At 42.7% G+C, this 14,661-nt stretch overlaps 1 protein-coding gene across 1 annotated transcript; it reads left to right on the plus strand.

Annotated features, from left to right (window-relative positions):
- The first annotated feature begins 1,776 nt into the window (after positions 1 to 1,776).
- LOC121572301 (pre-mRNA-splicing factor ATP-dependent RNA helicase DHX15) lies at positions 1,777 to 13,071 on the plus strand. Its single transcript, XM_041884340.2, has 14 exons — positions 1,777 to 1,958; positions 3,084 to 3,426; positions 4,133 to 4,326; positions 4,934 to 5,093; positions 6,176 to 6,394; positions 6,703 to 6,870; positions 7,152 to 7,238; positions 8,110 to 8,259; positions 8,558 to 8,666; positions 8,915 to 9,106; positions 10,818 to 10,940; positions 11,811 to 12,001; positions 12,171 to 12,340; positions 12,565 to 13,071. The coding sequence occupies exons 1-14, from the start codon at positions 1,897 to 1,899 to the stop codon at positions 12,680 to 12,682; spliced, it is 2,286 nt and encodes a 761-aa protein (XP_041740274.1). The 5' UTR covers positions 1,777 to 1,896; the 3' UTR covers positions 12,683 to 13,071.
- The last annotated feature ends 1,590 nt before the right edge of the window (positions 13,072 to 14,661 follow it).

A 14,661-nucleotide genomic window follows, 5' to 3' on the forward strand; every position in this document is an offset into this window, starting at 1 on the left:
CGAGTGCTTCTCAAATGTATTGTTTTATGCATTCTCCACACTCTCGTCCTCACAAGAAAGTACTCAAGAGAACGTGGTCGGAGAATGCACCGGAGCATGAGAGTGTGGAGCACGGTAGCGACATATTGAGAAACACCCAATGTGTCCGCATTGCTTATAGAGCTCGCCAGTTTGTTCTAAAATCCAGAAATGAAACCTCTGCTTCGTTCAGACAGAGATTTGTGTATAATGAGGAGATGCCCTAACAATGGGAGTCAATGGGCTCGTTTGAGTGGTAAAGCAACCGACCGTTGTCCCAAAGGCGGGAAGGCAGGCAACAAGTTTAGGTCCAAAATAAACCCATAGAAACGCATTGGGCTTAATTTGAACAGATTTTTTTGCGAGATTTGACCTCTCCCTTCGCCTCTTCTTCACCCATTCATATGGGGAAATTAACGGGGAAAGAATGGGGTTTTGGGATAAACGCCGAAAATAAGGTCTGAGGTACAGGTTAAGGAGATCTTATAGGCATACGTTTTGTTCTTTGAGATAATATCAGTCAGTTAACATGACCTTTATGAACTATGAAGGCTTTATGTGGTTATTTTGATTACATAAAGGCTTCAGCATTCACAAAAAGTGACGTTAGCTGATGAAGATGATCTCATAGAACAAAACGTATACGATCTCCTAAGCCTGTGTTTACCACATACCTAATTTTCGGCATTTATCCCAAAACCCTACAAAAAAAATTCCCCATAGGCTTTGGCCAACGAGCCATGGCGGAGTTAGCCTCCGTTAGTGCCTACCAAAAGACGCCATTACTATTGCTCTCTAAAGGGCTATAGCCTAATAGCACAATGGGCTGTAATAACACACAATGATCTGTATTATTCTGGGGAAAAGAAGCCTAATAGTGGGGCTATGCTGAAATGTTATCCTAGGCTAGAGGAAAGCCATTCCTTGCCTCATAAAATGTTAGGCCTAATTATGAAAAAGTAAAGCTAGTATGCCATAAAAAGTAATCATTTGTGCCAGTGTTTTATTATTCTATCAGGCCTTAATGTGATATAAAATGTGTTATTGTCACAAAGAATATTCAATATTCTGAAAACAAGTAGCCTAGTCCTCGAGACAGACAGAACGTAAAACCTGCGGATCTTACGATAATGTAGCCCATTTTCTCAGTGCACGCTACCAAATAGACAGACACCAAATATACTGATAACTTCCCTTATTCAACTGTGCTGAACCATCTGAGTCTGACCGTGTAACATCTGTTATGCCGCAATGATACAGAGGATAGCAGCAGTGAGCAACACATTTGTTATTGTTTTACCAAAGATGTTTTATAACTAAACCAAGACAGACCACAACCTGTCGTTTCCAATGGGGAACAGATGAGTCATAGTGGGCAGAACCAAGCACGAGCTAACGAGATCCTATTGGCGTGTTCTAGCATTATCTGCATATTTCCGTTAGGGAACGCCTACTCTGTGAAGTGCGCGTGTGCAATAACTCAATTCTCCTTCTAAATAACGCGATTTTTAAAAACGTTTGCAAAGGGCAAAGTCTACAAAACTTAGTCCACTCTGTTCATAACATATTCTAGTTTTGGTAACAGAAAAATTTATTGAGATAAAATGTTTCACCGATGAGAACATTTGCAGAATGTCGGCCAAAATCCATCGACTCCCACGGTCCGCCAGGCGGATGCTTCACATTTATACATCCAGTGAAATATCTGTCTCGATGTTCTATCTGTGGTTTACCATCTGCAGAACCACAACCAACGAGCTAAAAAAAACTGCTTCCGGGTTACCCGAATTTGCTTCCTCGCGCGGATCACTGAAGCTAGCCGGTCGTAAGGAAAGTAGCGAAATATACGCTTTTATTTAAAATCTGTGTTTATTCATCATGTCAAAAAGACACCGTTTAGATTTAGGCGACGACTACACCAATAAAAAGAGATCTGATGGGTAAGCTTCTCGTTCCATGCATCTACTCTCTTTCGGGTAGCAAGTTGTTGCTAGCGAACGGCTAACTATCAACCGGCTAATGTTGCTTCTTGCTAGTTATCATTTATTAGCTGGCTACTTTGTAGAGATGATAAACGATTAGCTACATATCCGCGAGCTTCCTATGTTAATCAGCCTGTGACGCTCGTGAAGTCATGTTGACAAGGCACGTGTTGATGTTCTGCGGCCTAGCGCTAACGTTACACAGAGTAAACTGGCTAGCCAAGTAAAACTCAATTCCACGATGTCTTCACATCAACGGAGTTGAGAGCATACAAGAGTGGGCGGACTGGAGCTCCGACGTCACATACAATGTAGTATTTATAAAAAACTACAGCACCCAAAAAGTAGCCCGCAATTACGCGGCACATTGTCATTTTATGTGACATCGGAGCACCTTTCTGCCCACGTCTCCGCTAAACTCCGTTTATGTACACGAGCTGGGTGGTTCGAATCCCCGAGCCGACAAGGTGAAAAATCTGCCGTTATGCCCTTGAGCAAGGCAGTTAATAACCCACAACAACAGGTGCCCAATGTGGCAGCCCCCTGAACTTCTCTGATTCAGAGGAGTTGAGTTTCGGTTGGGCCTTGTGGGCAATTGACAATACGAAATGTAATCCTTTAATCATGGAGTTGGGTTTTATTTGGCAATTAATTGGCCAGCCTATTTCTCAAATTCAGGAACTAGCCTCTCACCTGCAAGATAGCCAAATAACCAACACTTGCGTATTCTAATATGGCATCCAATTTTCATTAGCATTAGCGCTTAATCTGACTTAATCTACATACAATAGCCTTTTGTGGACCGGGAGCAACACTTGCATATTTGGATTGCATTAAATGGTCATCGGTAACATTTCCTGCTATAGAATGGTCAATGAATAATATAAATCCCCTGATTCTTGAGTAATAATTCTTATTGACATAACCCAAAATATAAGAATATATAACTTAATTTGTTTTTGTCATTGAGTTTTTATAAACACACTATGCACATTTTGTAAATGGCCCACTACTTTAAAGTGTACTCTATTTCAAGTAATATACTATCGTGGGTTGACTTATGTATATTCTTCTATTTTTCAGGAAAGACCGAGATCGCGACAGGGACCGCGACGAGCGCTCTAAAGACAGGGACAGGGACCGCGACAGAGATCGTGACCGGGACCGAGATAGGGACGTGAAGCCCTCCGTCGTGCCCCCCAACCCCATGATGGCCGGGGGAGGCATGCTTCCTCTCAAGCAGACAGCCATGCAGCAGCAGATCAACCCGTTCACAAACCTGCCCCACACGCCACGCTACTATGAGATCCTGAAGAAGAGGCTGCAGCTACCTGTGTGGGAGTACAAGGAGCGCTTCAACGACATCCTGGCACGCCACCAGAGCTTCGTGCTTGTTGGAGAGACGGGCTCCGGGAAAACCACACAGGTGCAGTTCTGTTCAATAGTCCTTAAACAGGGATTGACATTAAGGTCTAAAAGGCTCTTGCCCATTGGGCAAGTCATGAGTATTTTTTGGGTTGGCCGAAAGATTATGATCACTTGCCCCCGAAAATTTAAACTAGCTATTTTCACCTACACACGGGAGAAACCCGAAAGACCAGACTACTAGAATTCTTTGCATCGGTAAAAAAAGAATCCCCTGCCCAATGGGGCAACTTGCGCGACTGCTCAGGTCACTTGCCCCGGGAAATAGGGAAACCCTTCATGTCAATCCCTGCCTTAAATTCTTCTCTGCATTTCTACTTTGCAGAAGTGCTTAGTTTGCATTTTTGCATTGGTAAAACTTCACACTTTAAACGGAAGAAGCCGTTTGGGTTGACTTTTAGTTTGATCTCCGGTTCCCTCTGTGTTTGTGTTTCTGATGGAATCAGATAGGTGTACAGTAAGCAATATCACCCTTGGCCCCCCTCCCACGCCATTGAAGGCCAAGTGGTTACATCACTGTGTTGTTTACACCTACTCTGTTCCCTCAGATCTGCAAACACAGAAGAGGTAGAGTATAGGGGCGGTTTGTAATTTGGCATTCCAGTCAATTCTCTCCCTCCCCTCTAAACCAATGCACTTTGGAATATGTTTATGTTGTTTCAGCAGACAGACACATCCATAACATGCCCTCCCTTTCCCTTCCTCAGATCCCCCAATGGTGTGTGGACATGGTGAAGGGCTTGGGCGGCCCCAAGAAGGCGGTGGCCTGTACCCAGCCCAGGAGGGTGGCAGCTATGAGCGTGGCCCAGAGGGTGGCCGATGAGATGGATGTCATGCTGGGCCAAGAGGTGGGCTACTCCATACGATTCGAGGACTGCAGCTCCGCCAAGACCATACTGAAGTAAGCAACTTCTTGTCTGGGGAGTAGAGGCTACATCAGGGTTATTCAATTCTAGGCCTAAACACTTCCGGTTTTCATTCTCGCCTAGTACCAGGATCATAATTATTAGGGCACACCCGTAGCAAAGCGCTGCAAGACATTATGCAACTGAAATAGAAAATGAGCATTTGTTATTGGATAAGTTCAGATGGTACCTCTCAGTTTTTAAGCGTTTTCTTCTGTTTTGTGCCTACTGAACACAACATTGGTAAAACAAAAAAACTGAAGCATTTTGGCCCTTCAGAACTGTAATTGAATACCCCCAGAATACATGATCCAAGCATTTGGGTTTATAGTCAGTTAATTCAATTAATCACACACAGCTTCAGTCAAATTTCTTGGACATGCTTTAGTTAATAAGAATTAAGTTATTTTAGACTACTGTGGTCAACAAATATTTGGTATAGTGTTGCAGCTGCACACTAAAAGAGAGCAAAGGTTGTTTATATTTATTTATGTATTCATTTTGAAGAGGCGTAAGATCAATGAACACACATTTTGGAGTTCAAGCCATCACTAGGTCATCATCTGCTATGTTTTAAACCATTTGTGTCCATTCCCCTTTAAGGTATATGACAGACGGTATGTTGCTTCGGGAAGCCATGAACGACCCCCTGCTGGAGCGGTATGGCGTGATCATCCTGGATGAGGCCCACGAGAGAACGCTGGCCACGGACATCCTAATGGGAGTCTTGAAGGAGGTGGTCCGACAGAGGTCAGACCTCAAGGTACAGCCTCCAAGTCCAGGGGGGAATCTCAAGTCTTTCCTCGATTCCTCGTGTCCTTGATTTGGATCTTCTCCTCTGTGTTTTGAGAAAGAGGCGGTGAATCAAGGAAAGACAAATGAGAAAGAGGGCATATACCAGGGTTGGTATCTTTTTCATTTGTATTTAGTCAATTCTGGAGATTAATTTGATTCATTAGTTGAATTTAAATTAATTTGTTTTTGGATGGAATTAAAATGGTATTGACCATAAATGAATGAATCACATGAAGGAAAAAACATCACATAAGAATTGTAAATGTTGCTTTACCCATGAAACTATTTCCATGTCCAAAAACAACCCCAGGCGTAGCCCATTCCCCATGCCTCTACAAAAGGCCTTAAAGAGCAACTGAACACGCCGATTGGCACGTGTGTTTTTCTGTTGCTCATTAGAAAAATGAGATTTCTGTCTTGGTGTGTTCCCTGACAGATTCTGTGTTTGGTTAATGTTTGGCGCCCATGAGACACTAGACGCGGAAGCCTATTTCACTTCCTGAAAATCCCCAGAATGACTTCAAGATACTGTAACTCAAGAAATCTGTTAATTAAGACTTTTTTGCAGAGGATGTTTTAGTTGTGCAATTTTACGTCTAACTAAGTTGTTTGTCAAATAAAAAAAAAGAACAACGTGTTGTCTTATGTAAACAAAGTCAGAGCTGCTGGGTAGGTCTGTCTCACTCTCTATACTATTGGATAGAGAGCAATCACTGCAGTTGTTCACCCCATGTTAGTGGGCAAATGGACATTGTCAAATCAAAACCCAACCTTAATTTACCCGTTGTGACGCACGGATTATCCAAACTGGGCGTTTTCAAAGGGATTCATTGCTTTTTAAAGGCAGTCGCTCTTTACGGGTTATGTTTTTGGATTGCTTTTCACTTACTACCTTAGTTAGTCTCAATGTCATTTAGCCTAGTTATTTGCTTGTGCATCCTAGATCCCTATTCAAAAGTAGATGTGTCCCTCTTTGGGTCCCATTGTCAAGATTTCACTATTGTACACTAAAAGTGGCATTGCAACAAGGAATATGTTCTTTGCCCACAGGTGATTGTGATGAGCGCCACGTTAGACGCCGGGAAGTTCCAGGTGTACTTTGACAGCTGTCCGCTGCTGACCATTCCCGGGCGCACACACCCTGTGGAGATCTTCTACACCCCTGAGCCAGAGCGGGACTACCTGGAAGCCGCCATCCGCACGGTCGTTCAGATCCACATGTGTGAGGAAGAGGAGGGGGACTGTCTGCTGTTCCTCACCGGACAAGAGGTATACCTCCACCCCTTGTTATATGCAATCCAGATAGTTTGAGTTGGTTCACTGGACACTGGTCAAGGGCTATACCTCTACCCCATCTCATATACAGTCAAGATGGTTTGAGTTGGTTCACTGTTCAAGAGGTATACCTCCAGCCCTTCTCATATGCAGTCAAGATGGTTTGGTTCAGTATTGAAGCATGATGCTGGCAATACCAAGGTTGTCGCCTGAATATAAGTTGAAGGGTTGGGGGAGGTTTAACTTTCAGGAAACCTGTCTGCTGCTCAACATGAATATTGTCTGACTGAACTGTCTTTCAGGAAATTGACGAGGCTTGTAAACGGATCAAACGGGAGATCGACGACTTGGGACCTGAAGTCGGAGACATCAAAGTAATTCCGCTATATTCCACACTGCCTCCCCAGCAGCAACAAAGAATCTTTGAGGCCGCACCCCCCAGGAAGCCCAGCGGTGCGATAGGAAGAAAGGTACTGACCAGCAGAACATTCCCGGACTACAAAAACAGGGTTGTGTTAACGTTTTGAAACTGAGTGAAATAGGAAGGTACTTCCTGAACTTGTACAATCAGAACACAGATTTTCGTTTTCCATTTCAAAATGCTTTGCTTTGGGATGCCCTACTGAACACAACCCAGATTTCATACATTGGTGCTCGTTTATCACCAAAATTTCCAATGGCTTATGATGTAAGTTTGTATAGAAAGTTCTTCAATTGTCTGCTAGTGCTAACCCCAATGCCTGTTCCCTAGGTTGTGGTTTCGACAAACATTGCTGAGACATCCCTTACCATCGACGGAGTGGTGTTTGTGATCGATCCCGGTTTTGCCAAGCAAAAGGTAGACTGCTACTCTCCCTCTATAATTTTTTACCTTAACTCGTCTCGTCATTTCAAACTCAGAGGGAATACCTGGCGCTAATACTACAAACTTGTACGTTTTTCAATAACAGTGACACTTAAACTTTCTGTAGTCCATAATCTGAGCACAATGCAAATAGAAAAAGAATAGTAGTTCATTAACCAGGTTTCCATCCAACCATTTCATGTGGATGAATTACCTGACGCATAAAAAAACTCACGACAGGCCTCATAGATAAATGTCCCAATGTCGACAAAACATAATACGCAAGACAAGATGGGATCATTTTTTTGTCTGTGAAGTAGATTATGCGACAATTGCGGTGGAAATGCTTTTATGTGCAAATATTGATATAAAAACCATCATACTTTTGACCATGTAGTGTATGTGGACACCCCTTCAAATGAGTGGATTTGTCTATTTCAGCTACACCCGTTGCTGACACGTGTATAAAACGGAGCACATAGCCATGCAATCTTCATAGACAAACATTGGAAGTAGAATGGCCCGTACTGAAGAGCTCACTGACTTTCAACGTGGCACCGTCATAGGATGCCACCTTTCCCAACAATTAATAATTTGTGTGTTCATGGATTGCCCTGCTGGCAATTAAATAATATAATTTGTGATTAATTGCGCGCAGGTAATTAATGAATATAGAAATTATTCAAGGTTTTCAGTTTAAAAATGTATTGCAGGGAAATTAAGTAATGAATGTATGATTTAAGATTATCTCTTGAAGTGCTGTCCATGTCATTCACTGTGGATTTAACCAACGTGGAATCAGCATCCAATAATTTTTTATCAAATAAGACTTGAGTGAGCATGTTGTCTACTCTGTAACCCACAGGTGTACAACCCTCGTATCAGGGTGGAGTCTCTCCTGGTCACGGCGATCAGCAAAGCCTCGGCGCAGCAGAGGGCTGGTCGCGCCGGCAGGACACGGCCAGGGAAGACTTTCCGCCTTTACACTGAGAAAGCCTACAAGACCGAGATGCAGGTGAACTTTTCTGGATTGTAGAAATGCTGGGGCAAAGTATACGGTCGAATGGAGTATTGAATAAATTGAGTTATCTTATGGATAATGTTGAGGACAATGGATTTATTAAGGAAATGTTTATAGTCTAACGTATCTCGTGTGGTGCTGGGCATTTTACAGAAGCCTGTTTCGGCCATTACGTTCAGCTCTTGTTAAACATGATTTGGATGAATAAGCTGACCTTGTTACACAACGGATGATATGATACCAGTAGATCGGCTTCATGTTCTACAGATCTGACTGTTATTTTCCACTACAGGACAACACGTATCCCGAGATTCTCCGGTCCAACTTGGGTTCTGTCGTGTTGCAGTTGAAGAAGCTGGGTATCGATGACCTGGTGCACTTTGACTTCATGGACCCACCAGGTGAGGAGTCAAGGTTTTGCTGGAATACTTGCCTGTTGGAAGTGCTACTTTAGTTTGAAACTGTTTAAATTGAAACTGACTGGCAGACCTTTTTCTTGATATAACTCTTGACCAACCAGGTTATCATAACATATAATTTGTTGATTGATTGTTTGACAGCCAGAAAAGTAAAAGTGACAAAGAGATAGAACATGTTCTATGCTGTACTGATCACTTGCTCCTCTTGCTTCCTCCCTTGCGCTCTCAAGCCCCAGAGACCCTGATGCGGGCGCTGGAGCTGCTCAACTACCTGGCGGCACTCAACGACGATGGCGACCTGACAGAGCTGGGCTCCATGATGGCCGAGTTCCCGCTGGACCCCCAGCTGGCCAAGATGGTGATCGCCAGCTGCGAGTTCAACTGCTCCAACGAGATCCTCTCCATCACCGCCATGCTGTCAGGTAATGGCCCAGGGCCGGGATGGCTGGCATCCAAAGTCGCCCAGTGCCCACCCTTGGCACCAGTTGGCACCCTCTCAACCCTGTGGGTTCCAATTTAATGCAAGATGGAGATCTCTAGACTCATCATCTCAGTGCTTTCTTAATGATATTTGTTAATTTCTTATGGTAGCCTAGAAGAGTTAATTAATATTTTGGAAAATAAAAGAGGTGGCCCACAGTTATGGGGGCTTGCAGATCTAGTTAGCAAAGATGCTAGAAAGTATTGGATTTAGATTTATATGGAGGGATCGAGTTAACAAATCACAATATTTGGTAAGTATTCCTCAAATCAAAATGTGAGATAACAAAAAGCCAATGGTGGGAAACTTCCGCCGTAGAGTGCCCCAGGGAAAGATGCACTTGATTTGGTCTCCACAAATGATTTGGATGGCTTACTGGTTAGATACTTGATTGATAATGACCATTAACAATTTACGGTGATGGTTGATGGAAAAGTCAACTGAAAGCCAATTGTATTCTGTATCAAATTGAAAAGTTGACCAGGTTTCTTCCAACTGCTTGAAATATGGGAGTGTTTATCCTCAGTGCAATTGGGCAGGGCAGGCACCTCAATGTAGTGTTCTCAGATAGGTCTAAAACATTGCGTCTTTGCATTTGATTAGTGGTTTGTCTATGGCTGCTTTAATGGTGTCTTTTGATTTGCTGTATTATTGGCCCAATTGCATCGGCAGTACAAGATACGATGGCAAGCAATGCTATTTTTTATCATCATGCTCGTACTCGCAAAATTATTTCTCATCAAAACCTGATCTTTATTTTTGTTTTAAGTGAGGTTATTTGTTATCTGCATGTGGGTGGTTGATTAGGCTATATTTAAGCTTTCTTGGCCAATGTTGGTTTTGGTTTTACTACCAGGGGGAATCTATTTGCGTTCAATATGGCAAGATAGATTTCTGTTTTTATCATATATAGATTGTTCAGTGTTTGGACTTTTCACAGTATTTCAAATTGACATTCCCCTCATGCTTTACTCATACACATTTGTGATTTGGTTGTGGTCAATTCAATATCAATTCAGGAGATTAATAGAAATTCCAGTTCAGTACAAAGGCCATACATTTTTTGATTCTTGTAACGTTTCCTGAAATTCATGTTGAATTTGGTCTGCGAATGCAAAATGACTACCTTGAATGTCATATTTATTGAAACATGTATGAGTAAAGCAAATGTAGGTTTACAGGCGGAACATGAAAGTAATGATCGGTGTTGTTGCAGAAACTCCCAATTTGGACGTATTGATGTTCCTCTTCCATACAAATTCGTATGTCAGTAGTGACATCGAATAAGGACATCATTATAACGTCAAGGCTGTTTTATGTAGCCATTGACTTGAATGTGAAATGGACTTGGATTCTCTTGAATGTTATATACACTGTTCTCAAGTTCAATGCTCTCTTTTAACGCTCTGCAGGTGTGTGAAACCTCTTTGTTTTGCAGATGTGGTTAGGTGTTGACCCCCTTGACAAGCTAGTAGCCAGTCATCATGCAGTCGGAAGAGCCCCCTCTCATAAACACACCACTTGATCCTGCCCTGCCCCCCTATGCTCTCTGTCAAGTTTTCTAGCTACAATAGGCCTTGTTCCTCTGTTCTGTGAATGCTTGACTCATCCCTATGGGCGTCTGTGTTGGGGCCCATACCAACCTTGTCTAGTCCCGCAGTGTTTCGTCCGCCCCACCGAGGCTAAGAAGGCGGCGGACGAGTCCAAGATGCGGTTCGCCCACATCGACGGAGACCACCTGACGCTCCTCAACGTCTACCACGCCTTCAAACAAAGTAAGCATGGGTGCCACAAACATCTTATTTTGATAGGGTAAAAATCATTGAAGGGACAGATTATACTCCAAAATCAAGGTTTGTATCTATAAATTAATGGCCTGAGACATGGGTCGGGTCCGAAATCTGTCTTGCCTACTACTTACTAAAACAACATACTGTGTACTCATTTGTACTACATACTATTTAGAATGTACTGTTTAATACAAAACGAATGCAGTAAGCAACAAATGTCACCCATCCTGAAAATGCACCATCTTATGCGCAATTGCGCTGATTCCCGCAATTCGTTCGTTTGGGTACAGCGTGTCCCCTTATCTCATGTTGTCAAACACACGTGAGTCTGGAAAGACGATTCTCTTCCTCAAAAGTGTGCAGCAAATTCTATTAGAAGAGAAGCCGAAATGAGTAAAACAAACATCCTGGCATTTAAAGCATACTTGATTTTTGAAATTTCACATACTATAAAACTTTCTGTTTTCGCATAGCTAAAATGCCTACTATTTTATTTATTTATTATTTTTTATTTTAGTCATTTAGCAGACGCTCTTATCCAGAGCGACTTACAGGAGCAATTAGGGTTAAGTGCCTTGCTCAAGGGCACATCGACAGATTTTTCACCTAGTCGGCTCGGGGATTAGAACCAGCAACCTTTTCGGTTACTGGCACAACGCTCTTAACCACTAAGCTACCTGCCGCCCCTACTATGTAGAACGAAAGTATGGGTAATCGGACATGGCCATGGGCTTATCTCAACAGAAGACTCACTTTTGAAGTCAGATTTGTAAGTGTAATGTCCCTTTAAGGCACTTACTTTGTGAAACATGAGGCTTGTTTGACTTGCAGTTGATCTTTGTTGTCGTTTCTCAGACCACGAGTCTACACAGTGGTGCTACGACAACTTTGTGAACTACCGTTCGCTGATGTCGGCCGACAACGTGCGCTCGCAGCTGTCCCGGATCATGGACCGCTTCAACCTGCCCCGCCGCAGCACAGAGTTCACCAGCAGAGACTACTACATCAACATCCGCCGAGCGCTCGTCACAGGCTTTTTCATGCAGGTCAGTCGGTGCACAGCAGGGCAGGTTCCATTTCAATTAACTCTGAATTGCCTGAATTGAAATGGAATTGAGCCTAACCCTGATATACATAATTAAGTGAACAAATACGATTTATTTCGCATTGTGTGCATATTTTCTGAAATGTTATAATATTTTCTTGTTTGCTTAGGTGGCTCATTTGGAGCGCACGGGCCATTACCTCACGGTCAAGGACAACCAGGTGGTCCAGCTACACCCGTCTACCGTCCTGGACCACAAGCCAGAGTGGGTGCTCTACAATGAGTTTGTGCTCACCACCAAGAACTACATTCGCACCTGCTCGGATATCAAACCGGAATGGTACGTTTGTGGTCATGAAGTCTAATTCAGAAATGTCCACACAAATAAAACGATTAGCGAATACAAGGGTAAATAACAAGGGTTTTTGATAAGCTTCAACATTTCAATACTCATTTATCTCTTATGACTTACTTGTTTACACTTAAACATTTATTAAGTAATGCTTTTATGGGATATTTTGATGATGTTATGCGACTTTGCTTTAATTGATCTTCTCTCCCCAGGCTGGTGAAGGTTGCTCCTCAGTACTACGAAATGGGCAACTTCCCACAGTGTGAAGCCAAGAGGCAGTTGGAGCGAATCGTGGCCAAACTCCAGACCAAGGAGTATTCCCAATACTGAATAACAGCGACTGGAAAGAGGAAGACATCCTTGAAAGAGCTTGGCACAATTCATACTTTAAAGTTGTATCCTATCTTCTATCTTAATGTTTCTCTCGATTCAAGATATGATTTTTATAACTTTTTTTGTTTGCTGTTTTTCTGTCCATTCAATAGCAACGTGTATAACTGTAAGCATTTATGAAATTGATATCAATGACGAATATTAGGCTATTCTGATTAGAGATTTTCAAAAGGAATACAATTAACACGTTAAGCATGAGCATTCATGTGGATATTGTTGATGTTCCTCTAGGAAATTGTGAACCCTGAGAAAAAAAGTGTACTTGCCTAGGTTGTCCTTGTTTCTTCAATAAAGGAGCTTTGACTTTAATAAAACAATGAATAATAGCTCATGTTCATTGACGATGCCTTTGATTGTCTAAAATATTTAACTGTAAATGAATAACCTGTAAATAACATACATAATACATTATGTATACCCAGGGGTGAAAGTGGATTTAATTTCTTACCGGTACTTGACCTACTACTAAAAAATGTTATGGGTCTAATCATAGAATTACATATAGAATCCCTATTAATTTAGTGATCCCCGTGGGCCAAGTAGGCTTATAAAGATTTGTCATATAACTTTGATAATGTATTACCTTTTAATGTGGAATAAACACAACTACTTACAGTGAGGGAAAAAAGCATTTGATCCCCTGCTGATTTTGTATGTTTGCCTGCTGACAGAGAAATGATCAGTCTATAATTTTAATGGTAGGTTTATTTGAACAGTGAGAGACAGAATAACAACAAAAAAATAAGTATTTGACCCCTCTGCAAAACATGACATTTACATTTTAGTCGACGCTCTTATCCAGAGCGACTTACAGTGAGTGTATACATTATTTTTTATACTGGCCCCCCGTGGGAATCAAACCCACAACCCTGGCGTTGCAAACGCCATGCTCTACCAACTGAGCTACATCCCTGCCGGCCATTCCCTCCCCTACCCTGGACGACGCTGGGCCAATTGCGCGCCGCCCCATGGGTCTCCCGGTCGCGGCCGGCTACGACAGAGCCTGGATTCAAACCAGGATCTCTAGTGGCACAGCTAGCACTGCGATGCAGTGCCTTAGACCACTGCATCACATGGAAGCTTGGTGCATCCGCCTTCCGCAGCACTGTTGCTGGTGTCTTTGAGTTTGTAATCCACACACGTTGACCTTCTCGCAGCCCAGTGTCTCCGATTAAAGTCTACAGTTTGTGTTGGTTTCAGTTTGTCTCTCTCAGGGAAGGCCTTCCTTTTAGGCCATTGGGGTTTGAGCTGAGCTGGCGAGACAGGCAATGGGGAGTGCAGCCTCCTGCCCATCAGGAGCTCGGCAGGTGACGGCCCATGATGCAGTGGTGTGACCATGTAAGCTAACAGGCCTGTACGGATCCTTGTTATTTTTCAACAGTCCCTTGACTGTTTTCACAGCCCTCTTGGCCTCGCCGTTGCTTTGTGCATGGTATTAGCTACTGGTCACGTGTGAAGTCATATTCTGCGGCAAAAGCAGAAAAGGAGCTTGCGGAGAACTGGGGAGCGTTATCTGTAACCAGGACCTCAGTGACCACTGGCAAAAATGTAATATAATCCATTAATAACTCCAGCTGATGTGGTTATGGGTGTCTTTGCTATTTCAATGTATCTTGAATAGTAACCTACAACTAGCAGATAAGTCATTTTTCCAATAAAACATATACAGTGGGGAAAAAAAGTATTTAGTCAGCCACCAATTGTGCAAGTTCTCCCACTTAAAAAGATGAGAAAGGCCTGTAATTTTCATCATAGGTACATTGGGGAAAGAAAGTATTTAGTCAGCCACCAATTGTGCAAGTTCTCCCACTTAAAAAGATGAGAGAGGCCTGTAATTTTCATCATAGGTACACGTCAACTATGACAGACAAATTGAGATTTTCTTTCTCCAGAAAATCACATTGTAGGATTTTTAA

The sequence above is a fragment of the Coregonus clupeaformis genome, chromosome 22, assembly GCF_020615455.1.
Source record: "Coregonus clupeaformis isolate EN_2021a chromosome 22, ASM2061545v1, whole genome shotgun sequence".
In the NCBI taxonomy this organism is placed as follows: domain Eukaryota; kingdom Metazoa; phylum Chordata; class Actinopteri; order Salmoniformes; family Salmonidae; genus Coregonus; species Coregonus clupeaformis.

Bases quoted from the DNA above. Each gene is read 5' to 3' on its own strand.
- LOC121572301 (XM_041884340.2), top strand. From the start codon at position 1,897: ATGTCAAAAAGACACCGTTTAGATTTAGGCGACGACTACACCAATAAA. The intron at 8,260-8,557 runs GTGAACTTTTCT...TTTCCACTACAG, and splicing joins CCTACAAGACCGAGATGCAG to GACAACACGTATCCCGAGAT. The intron at 12,002-12,170 runs GTCAGTCGGTGC...TTGTTTGCTTAG, and splicing joins TCACAGGCTTTTTCATGCAG to GTGGCTCATTTGGAGCGCAC.